We start from the raw sequence: 9789 nt of genomic DNA, 5'->3' as shown, positions 1-9789 counted from the left end.
TAAATTTTTTACCCTATAACAAAAACTTTGTATAAATTAGCCTGTATTCATGATATATATTTTTATATACAAACATTAAGATTTCACTGTCCATCATATTATCATATATTCTCTTTTCACAAAGACAGCATTTTTGTAAAGACCGTGACAGATTCTTTATCAACCAATCACAGTCCCTGATTTGCTGCATCACCCCGAGCAACGGGGTCAACCACACCTCCTCACTAAGATAAAAGTTTTTGTACTTTCCTTGCTCAGAGTTGCTCTGAGAAGTTTCTTAAATCACTTTTAGTCTAGGACTTGTTAGGGTGATTTTTATTTTATGCACTTAAGAATGGTTTTATTTTATAACATAAGTTTACATACTTATATGTCACAGATATGCTTATATAGTTATGAATATCACTGTGTTCACTTAACCACTGGTCAAATATTTGCTGTGTGAGTTACTGAAACACTAATGCAACAGCATAGGTCTGGTGCACTGAGTGGTTTTCCAAGGACTAATCATCCCACAGGTTTTCATTAGATTTGTTGCCTTTTCCTAAAAGAGCCCATTATTCCCTCTGCTCCTTGAAGCCAGGGGAGTTGAGGTTTGATAAGATACTAAGAAGCGTTGTGGGCTGTGCAAAGTGTCTGTTTCAGGACAAGGTCGCGCCAGTGACGAGATCGGACCAGAATGGTCCAATGACGGGAGAGTTAAGTCTAAACCACAGCTTCTCCCCAACAGTTTTGGACCAATTAGATAGTAGCACCTTTTCATACAAATATTGTATACCAACAAGTTGAGGACAGTCTTTCCTGTTTTATCCTAAACAGTGGAGATGCATGTGCACATGCTAATTTTGATACGTTAATGCATAATAAATTTCACATTGAGAAATATATATCCTCTTATTAGTCTTCTCTTTTTCAATATAAAACGAACAAGCACCATAGACTCCCAGGTAGGACTTTTTAGGCTAAGATAGGAGCTCTCTGAGAGAATTCTAAGATGCTTTGTGAATATGGGCCCTGTTCAGTAGTCGGAGTGGTTGTGGTACAGATTCGGTAAAAAACCCTTACCCTGACAATCAGAACCCATTTGATGAGGGACAGGCCAAAGCCAGAGATGGCGCCGTATCGACCGGCGGCTGATGTGGTCAGACAGAATGACAAGAAGAAGCCAATCCAGTTGAAGAGGAATGCCACTGGTGACAGAAAGCCAAGAATTAATGAAAAGAACATCACGTGGTAAAATAATATAAAACTGGCCTAGATCATGAACACATATAGCATTTTAAAACCATCGCTGATAAGACAGCAGACCTATCAGCCTACTGAACGTGCACTACAAAACAGCTGCAGAGGTGCTGCCTAGTACACCTGAAAACATATTTCCTGAAATTATAAAGCCAGACCAGACAGTATTTATGAAGTTACAGCATGGCACAAACAATGTACTCTGCATATTTGATATTCAATTTATCTTTATAAAAACCCGGTGTTAGTTTTTCTAGATGCCAAAAAAGTTTGACTGTTCAAAGCTGAAACCCGAAACGTGTCCTTACTGAAGAAAGTCAGCATGAAGATGCCGTCGTTTCCTATTCGCAGCTGGTCAGCATCTTCAAAATCATCTCTGGCCACAAAGTCGTCCTCCTACATCAGCGGCAACAAATGTGTTGATCACAAAATGGATTGTTTTTGTTGATATATCAAGGCATGATGAGAAACTTTATAATCAGGAAGATTTCTAAACAAAGTCTGAATTGAATTTGAATGCCACAGGTACCGTGATTCTTCCAGCGACCAGAGGGATGGCAGCCTCTGCTTTGCTTCTTTCAGCTTCATCATAGGAGGGCAGAGTGGTGGCAACATTGTACGACGGAGGGTTGGGATATCTTCCATCTTCCTTATAGTCAAAGAAAGCTGTGGAGGTAGCAAATGTCTATTAAACCTAACAACAGAGCGCACATCTCAAAACGACCTGTCTCTGAATATTTTAATAATAAACTCCTCAGCAAAATCCTTTGCAGACTCCAATATTGATTTTTCATACAGGCTGGGCTAATATGAAAGCAAAAGTTACTTTTTGGACTTGAAACCTACAGCAAAGACGATGATGAATCTAGTTCTGCATTTGTAAAATTGCTTCACTTTGTTAACTGTATGCAATTAAAACTAATTAATCAACCTTTCTCAACAGAATTTAGAGACCATCTCTAAGTGTGCTATTTTTCATTTGTAATGGATTCATTTAAAATACATTAGCAGGTGTCTAGGTTATGACCTATAACTGGATAGGTCAATGAGTTTTACAGTTATAGTGGGGACTCAGATATTTAGTTCAATGGTATCAGCAAAACCAAAAGTTATCTAATTAACTGATCAGCAGCTGTCGTTCAGGTTTGACTGCTGACAGACAAAAACCCACTTTCACTTCCTTCAAAAGTGAGAGCAGCAGCAAACCAGGGAGGGATGAGTTACATCAGGAAGAAAGACAGTAGCAGTCTAACATACCATTGCTGTTTATGTTCTGTCCCACACAAGCCAAGATCTTTATCTGGCTCATTTGGCAGCCACCCAGAATCCTTCTTTGTGTTGCTCAAACACAAACAGCAATAAGCCAGATCAATGGTCTCACCCAGAAAGAGCTCAAGGCTGCACCCACTTATGTAGCATGCTGACCTTTGCCCTCTTAAGAGGTGAGATTAGAAATGGCAGACATTTCTACAAGGCTTTAAATAAAATTTCCCTCTACAACATTCATGCTAAGGCTAACACTTGGTCAAATCAGAGCAGAGGTCCGACATACAAACACCTGGAATATATCTGGGCCAGCCCAGATGCCCGACTAGCGTGTACACTCATGGCCAAGAATATTGTAATATAATCAGTCACTTCCTGTTACCATCACTGTGTTTCTTACACATCTCTACTGGAATTTAGGACCACTCATCTTTCACAAACTGCTCCAGGTCTCTCAGATTTGAAGGGTCCCTTCTCCCAGCTGTATTTTGGGATCCACAGGTGCTCTGTGGGATTTAGATCTGGACTCACTGCTGGCCACTTCAGAACTCTTTGCACATCATCTGAAACCATTTCTGTTGCTTTGTGAAGTCTGCTTTGGGTCATTGTCCTGCTGTAGGACCCATGACCTCTGACGGAGGCCCAGCTTTCTGACACTGAGCCCCAGAATTCACTGGTAGCCTTCAGATTTCACAATGCCATACACACAGTCAAGACATCCAGTGCCTGAAGCAGCAAAGCAACCCCAAAACCTCAGTGAACCTCCACTGTGTTTGACTATAGGGGCTGTGTTCTTTTCTTTGAAAGCCTCATTTTGTTTTCTGAAAACAGCAGAATGATGTTCTTGACCAAAAAGCTGTATTTTAGTCTCATCTGTCCACAGGACATTCTCCCAGAAGGACTGTGGCTTCCTCTGCTAAGTTTTGGCAAACTCCAATCTGGTTTTTCTATGTTACTGTGTCAGCAGTGGGGTCCCCTGGGTCTCCTACCATAGTGTCCCTTGTCATTCAGATGATGACAGATAGTGTGAGCTGATACTGTTGCACCCTGTGCCTGCAGGTCAGCTTGAATTTGCTTGGACATTGATCAAGGTTCTATCCACCACTGGAACAATCCTTCATTGCAAACTCTCATCTATTTTGCTCTTTCGTCCACGTCCAGGGAGATTAGCTACAGCTTCATGGGCTTGACAATGTTGCACACAGTTGACACAGGAACAGCCAGATCTCTGGAGATGGACTTGTAGCCTTGAGATTGGCCATGCTTTTCCGCTAATGTGGTTCCTCAGACAATTCTTTGCTCTTCTTTCTTTTCCCTATGCTCAGTGTGGTTCACACAACACAAAGGTTGAGTCAATTTGTCCCCATTTTAACTGGTTGCCAGTATGATTTATATATTGCCAGTGCCCGTTAATTGCTACAGGTGAGTTTCTTTACAAATTAAAGGAGCATCACATGCTTAAAATACAACTATTTCTGATGATTCTGAAAAGGTGTCAGTAATTCTGTCCAGTCCATATTTGGAGTTCAGTGTGGAATATATCAGATTTGACTTTTGTGTCATTCCACTGAAAACATTGTTGCTGTGCATCAGATCTAATGAGCTGATTAAGGTCTGAAACCTTGTGAGAGACTTTGAGACTCTGGAACTCTTAGGGTGCCCAAACTTTTGCACCATGCCATAATAATGTTTTTATTTTTTATTTTTGTTCAATTTATGGCATAAGAAGTAACTATGCATCACTGTTTGCAGAAAATATTGTGCATTTTTTCCATTTCCAAGAGAAACTGTGTTAACATCTGTTCAAATAAAAAATCACCAAAATCTGTTATTTATCAAGGGGTGCCTAAACTTTTGCATAAGACTGTACATATACATTTACTCATATACCATTAGCACAGTTATGAGTTATTCATACTTTTCAGTTTTTCTATAATGGGACTTCAGAAGACATTTTATACTTTTTACATTGTTTTAGGATGATCTTAGGTGTTTTATTTGACCAGCAGTATATGCTTACAAGACCAGTCCACACAGTTTAAATCTATGATCATATATGGGAAGGACATTACTTTCTCCTGGTCAAATGAAACCACAGTTGTGACCATCACTCTTTCAGAGACACTGGAAACAAATTATACTTTTGCCTCTTAGCTACATTTTACTGCAAATATTTCTATATTATTACGGCTTTCATTTTTACTAGAGAATCATTATTAAATGGCACTGATTTTTTTCTCATTGCAGGACCTGAATATTTCTTCCACCAATGATTCAGAGTTGTCTAACTGTAGGTAACAGTTGTGAAGCTTCCCAACCTGCATTAGCTGCAGCAATGCTGCTGTAGGGTGGAGGTGCATCCTGGGCTGGACCCTCCTGGGACAGTTGGGCTGGCTCCTCCTCATTAACCAGCTGAAGGAATGTTAATACATGACAACGCAACCTGAGTCAACTTAAACTACATTTTTTACAAAAATCAATTTATTGGCTATGACAGGATTAAAGTTATGTAGATGGAATTTCACAAAGAAAACAACACTGTGGCATCAATTACAATAATCTTCAGAGTTGCACAATATGACAACATTTATAAGCCAATATTTCTTAAGTGTGGTAGCTATCCCTGTAAGATTTCTGGTTGACTGTGCCACTACAGACAATGCTTTAAGTCACTGGGCAGGACTATTAGTGTTAGCATGTGAAGGCGTTCCTTGATTTGTCAGACATTTTAGACATCCTATTTTGCCAAAATCATACAAGCTCCTCTGTTGTTTAACTAGGAAACACTTTCATTTTCATTTCCAGTTGACCATATATGGGCATTGCAATATGACATTACAAGAATATCTTATTCAACTACCTCTTGCACACCCCACAACCAATCTGGTGAGGTTCTGTATAGACTGGATGGAAAATCATTCAAGTGTGATAACTTGTCAAAATGTACAATTCTAACCAGTAGCAGTGATGTCACATTTGTGTAATATGCTGTGCAACAGGTGTCCATTCAGACATGTCTACAACCATTCCTTTTCAGTGTAGGACAGATCGGTTACACTGGTCCAAGCATTGATAACACAGTAGCCTCTCATACATCACTAAAACTACATAGCATCCTGCATCCTGGATATTAATTTATGTCGGTGAAGGAGCAGGCTGCACCCTCCTGCTCAATGTGAGTAGCAGCTGCTGACAGGGTTGAGTAGTCACTGATCAAGGACCATCAGGTATAAACTTAATGTTAGCTACTAAATGAAAATGGGTCGCACAGGTTTCAACTCATATGTGAAGAATTTATGATCACATATCAAATACTTTACTTCAGTGTGAGAAATCTCATTTGATAAAGGCTTAAGATATATATCGAAAACTCAGGCCCAGCCGTAAACAAATGTCGGTTGAGCTCGTTGTTTCTCCTCAGTGACACGCTCATGTTGACCAGGGTTAGCTTACTGGCTAACAGCTAACCAACTGTTAGCTACATTTTAGCGTGCTAGCAAACTGTTAACTAGCGTAACTTACCTCTTGATATCTCACGTTGCTGTTTTGTTCGGCCATTGTGGAAGAGGAACGAAATATTTAAAACGTCCTCTTCCCACTTCACCTGTGAAGATGTGTTATGTAAAAGGATCTTGCCGACGAAATTGCAAAGGTAAGGGTTCTTCCTAGTCGGCCATCTCCTACCTTCTCCCGACTGACTCACTGTAACTGAGGGTGATGATGCCTTCACATGCTGTCGGAAACTCTATAGAACATTTCATGTGCCAATAACTAAAGGCACATGAAAGAGTTACTTAAAAGTACCGCAGTATACTAGCCCGTATACTCAAAATGTAACATTTAAACATATTATTAGAAAAATAAACTATATAAAATTGTGAAAGTACCCAAATAGATGCCCCCTTTCACTATTATGTTGCTGTACATATTAGTAATGGGCAACATTTTAATCGTGTAGTTCATCAAACTGGCGATATAACATTAGGTCATTTATTCAAAAGCAAACATATTTTTTAAGCTGATCATTGGGTTTGTGTGTAAAATCTTTTTCTGCCAGTTATCAGTTAGCTGTAAGCTATTGATTGTTGTTTACTAGCAGTAGCCCTGATCAATGGGTTTGACAGAGTATCATGCAGATACTGGTTGACTGTGTTGGGTGTGTGGGTGCAGGCAAAAGGGGGCTAATTCTGGGACACTGGAACACACTGTTGAGCCTTCTTGGTGTCGTGGGCCCAACTCAAAGAAACACCAGTTAAAGAGAGGGTGCCCACCTGATGACCCCATAGACTTGCTTTCACTCTTAGAATTTGTACTGGTATTGCTGATAATAGTTATTACCTCAGTGGGGTTGTTACTGATTTATTTTTCTTCTGACTGACAGTCTTGGTAGAACAGTGTCAGTGGTTGGACTATTGAGCTGGCCTGGCTCAAAGATGTGATTGCCTACCAAGCCAGATGGGCCAGCTGCTGCTTAAAACTCGAGTAAATACAGTTACTGTTAAATGCAGTTACGGTGTCAAGCCCAATATCTGCTCTTTGCTTGAGTGAGAATAAGATTCAGGCACAGTTAATTGCATATATCAACTGCACATGTAAGTTTATTTGCCTTTGAGTAGCGGAGTAGCGAGTAGCAGAGTAGATATGTACTTGATGACCTACAAAGTAGCAAAAAATAATTATATAACTGAGTATAAGTACCTCAAAATTACACTTCAGTGTGATACTTTAGTAAATGTAGATAGTTATTCCATTCTGGCAATAAGGACTGTTTCTCTTAAACATAAGCTGTTGAAAAAGCCATTTCGCCATAAGTATGGAAAAACGGATTTACAAGGAGCACTTAAAGGCAACCTCAGTTGTTTCTGTGCTGTCATGTGAGAGGAACAAAAAACTTGCCAACGTCAGCACTATCACAAAACACACTCAAGTTATAACAATTTAAGACTTTATTACAAAGAACAAATGGATAGAACAGCTATATGAACAGTCACCTGAAGATGTAAAAACCTGCACTTTATAACAGCACCTGATTATTTTTATGGAGATTAATTGATGTTAATTTCAAGCGCTGCTTGACATCCATGAATGCATCTCCAAGAGAACATAAAGGAATCACTGGAATGTTAATTTTTGAAAAATGCCTCGAAAACACCTGGAAGAAATCTCTTAAGATCAGTTCTTCTTCAGCTCTGAGGGAAGTGTCTCCACCAGCTTGTTGTGCACATGCATCATCCCTAAACAAAAACCAAGAATCAGCATGTTTTAAGTTAACGCAATCAGGATTGTATTTTATTGCAGCTGAAATGTTATAATAAGCAGAAGTAGGAATAATAACTTGATTCATGGAGGCTTTGGTATTTAGTCTCACCTTTGAAGTACTTTACAGTTTTGACCCGCAGTTCCAGGGTAGCATCTTCATCACATACAAAAACAGCCTGTGGGTGCTGCTGGAACGCAGACACTGTCCACATGTGATTCACGCCGTCTTCTATAGCTTTATATAAAGCAAATGCCTTGTGTGCTCCAGTGATGAGAATCATGACCTGAGAAGAAAATGTGACCTGTGATACTGCACTGTTGTGCAACTCAAAGCAAAGTTCTGACAGAAAATGACCATTCCAAACATAAAGTATATTTTTGATATTTTGCAAAGAAATAAAGTAACAAAAGCAAAACACGAAAACCAGGACACATTGTTGATGTAGGTTCCTCACCTCTCTTGCGTCCATGACAGTGCCCACCCCCACAGTCAAGGCCATAGTGGGCACCTTTGAGAGATCTCCATTAAAAAATCGGGCGTTAGCCATGATAGTGTCCTTTGCCAGGGTCTTCACCCTGGTCCTAGAAACCAAGCTTGAACCAGGCTCATTAAAGGCAATGTGGCCATCCGGTCCAATGCCTGACACAGGAGTGTAAGACTAGTTCACTTTTACTGCAGCATTAGCAATGATTATCAATCTTTAATGTATTGTCAGTACATTTATTATCAACAATGTGAACTCCTCACCTCCGACAAACAGCTCAATTCCCCCGGCTTCTGTTATCTTTTTCTCAAAAGCGTCACACTCTGCTTGCAGGTCTGCGGCGTTGCCATCAAGGATGTGGGTATTCTCTGCTTTTATGTCTATGTGCTTGAAGAAATTATTCCACATGAAGGAGTGGTAGCTCTCAGGGTGATCTCTGGGAAGTCCTATACAAAACAGTTTTTTTGTACAAGGCCGCATCCATCAAGAATTCCTCAATGTGTAACCAACCATTTTAAGTAGGGAGACAGAATGGTCAGGACTTACCTACATATTCATCCATGTTAAAAGTCTTAACATACTGGAATGAGATTTGTCCATTCTTGTGGTATTCGATCAGCTTCTTGTAACAACCCAAAGGTGTACTTCCTGAAGTGAGCAAGCAAAAAAAAGCTTAGAGTTGCAAGGACAGATATGAAAGTTATAGTGGACACTAAAGTACTATACTACTCTTCTTATGTTCTGTGTCATAGTGGGTCCAGTTACACCTTTCCCTTTTGGAAAGCTTTATACAATTAGTCTTCAGTATTGTATATATATATATATTTACTCTATTAATTGCTGTGATAGCTGTACATGTTATTTATAGTTTACATGCAAAATATGCTGCTGTTTTAAACTCCTGGTCTAAATGGGGAAGAAAGACAAACTCCAACATACAACTTTCCGCTAGTGACGCTGAATCAGCAGATGTAGACGCGAAATATTATAATACTGTTAGATACTACTATACAGTATATCTAGTAAAGAGGTGTACTTGGATTACCTGCTCCTACTTACCTGTCGGGAGACCCAGGGTGAAATATCTGTCCGGGCCAGGTTTGAACAGTAAAATCTTGTTTCTAATGTACTTTGCAGCCCACTCGCTTGCCTGGTCGTACTCACTGAGGATGATCAGCTTCATCGTACTGGAGAAAACAAAATAAAACAAAAACAATCAAAGCGTACAGGTTAGTTGTTTGAAGAGCACCAAGTAGGTAGTTTGAGGGAAAAACACACCTAAAACAGACTTTAGACTCATCCAGGAAACTAACAGTAAAATGACATCACTGTTAACGCGATTGCTAAATAAGCGGGCGAAAGACTGTGGCAGCCTCGACGTAACTGCACAGCGTAACCAAAATTTTCACTGTAGCGTCCTTTTAACACAAATTAGTTAGTTATGGCATCCATCTGTACCTATTATGTGTAGGGGCAGACAGAATCCTGAAGCATCATGTGATTCATGCTGATGGATGCAAACAGCGCTCACCGCTCT

The 9789-nt window shown here is 39.8% G+C and overlaps 2 protein-coding genes across 3 annotated transcripts in view; both read right to left on the bottom strand.

Moving 5' to 3' along the window:
- The window catches only part of LOC109971165 (NEDD4 family-interacting protein 1-like), an 8806-nt gene extending 2569 nt beyond the window's left edge, over positions 1-6237 (bottom strand). The window contains exons 1-5 of the mRNA XM_020619252.1: positions 6031-6237; positions 4827-4920; positions 1772-1908; positions 1551-1638; positions 1066-1190 (exon numbers count right to left, since the gene is read on the bottom strand). Of these exons, the coding sequence (XP_020474908.1) occupies positions 1066-1190; positions 1551-1638; positions 1772-1908; positions 4827-4920; positions 6031-6066 (480 nt within the window). The 5' untranslated portion in view covers positions 6067-6237. The remainder of the gene's footprint in view (positions 1-1065; positions 1191-1550; positions 1639-1771; positions 1909-4826; positions 4921-6030) is intronic.
- A 1224-nt stretch (positions 6238-7461) lies between these two features.
- On the bottom strand, positions 7462-9789 carry gnpda1 (glucosamine-6-phosphate deaminase 1). Of its 2 annotated transcripts, none has more exons than XM_020619256.1 (7): positions 9711-9789; positions 9312-9439; positions 8799-8900; positions 8516-8698; positions 8223-8407; positions 7877-8051; positions 7462-7742 (listed from the first exon to the last, which is right to left on the bottom strand). In XM_020619256.1, exons 2-7 carry the CDS (start codon positions 9433-9435, stop codon positions 7681-7683), a joined length of 831 nt encoding a protein of 276 aa, XP_020474912.1. In that variant the 5' UTR covers positions 9436-9439; positions 9711-9789; the 3' UTR covers positions 7462-7680. The 2 variants fall into 2 exon arrangements, with proteins under 2 accessions (XP_020474912.1, XP_020474914.1); XM_020619258.1 differs by lacking the exon at positions 9711-9789 and adding an exon at positions 9531-9704.

This window comes from Monopterus albus, unplaced genomic scaffold (assembly GCF_001952655.1).
Source record: "Monopterus albus unplaced genomic scaffold, M_albus_1.0 scaffold217.1, whole genome shotgun sequence".
Taxonomy (NCBI): Eukaryota; Metazoa; Chordata; class Actinopteri; order Synbranchiformes; family Synbranchidae; genus Monopterus; species Monopterus albus.
Note: the sequence above shows the minus strand (reverse complement) of the source record. Positions and strands in the feature narration are given on the sequence as shown.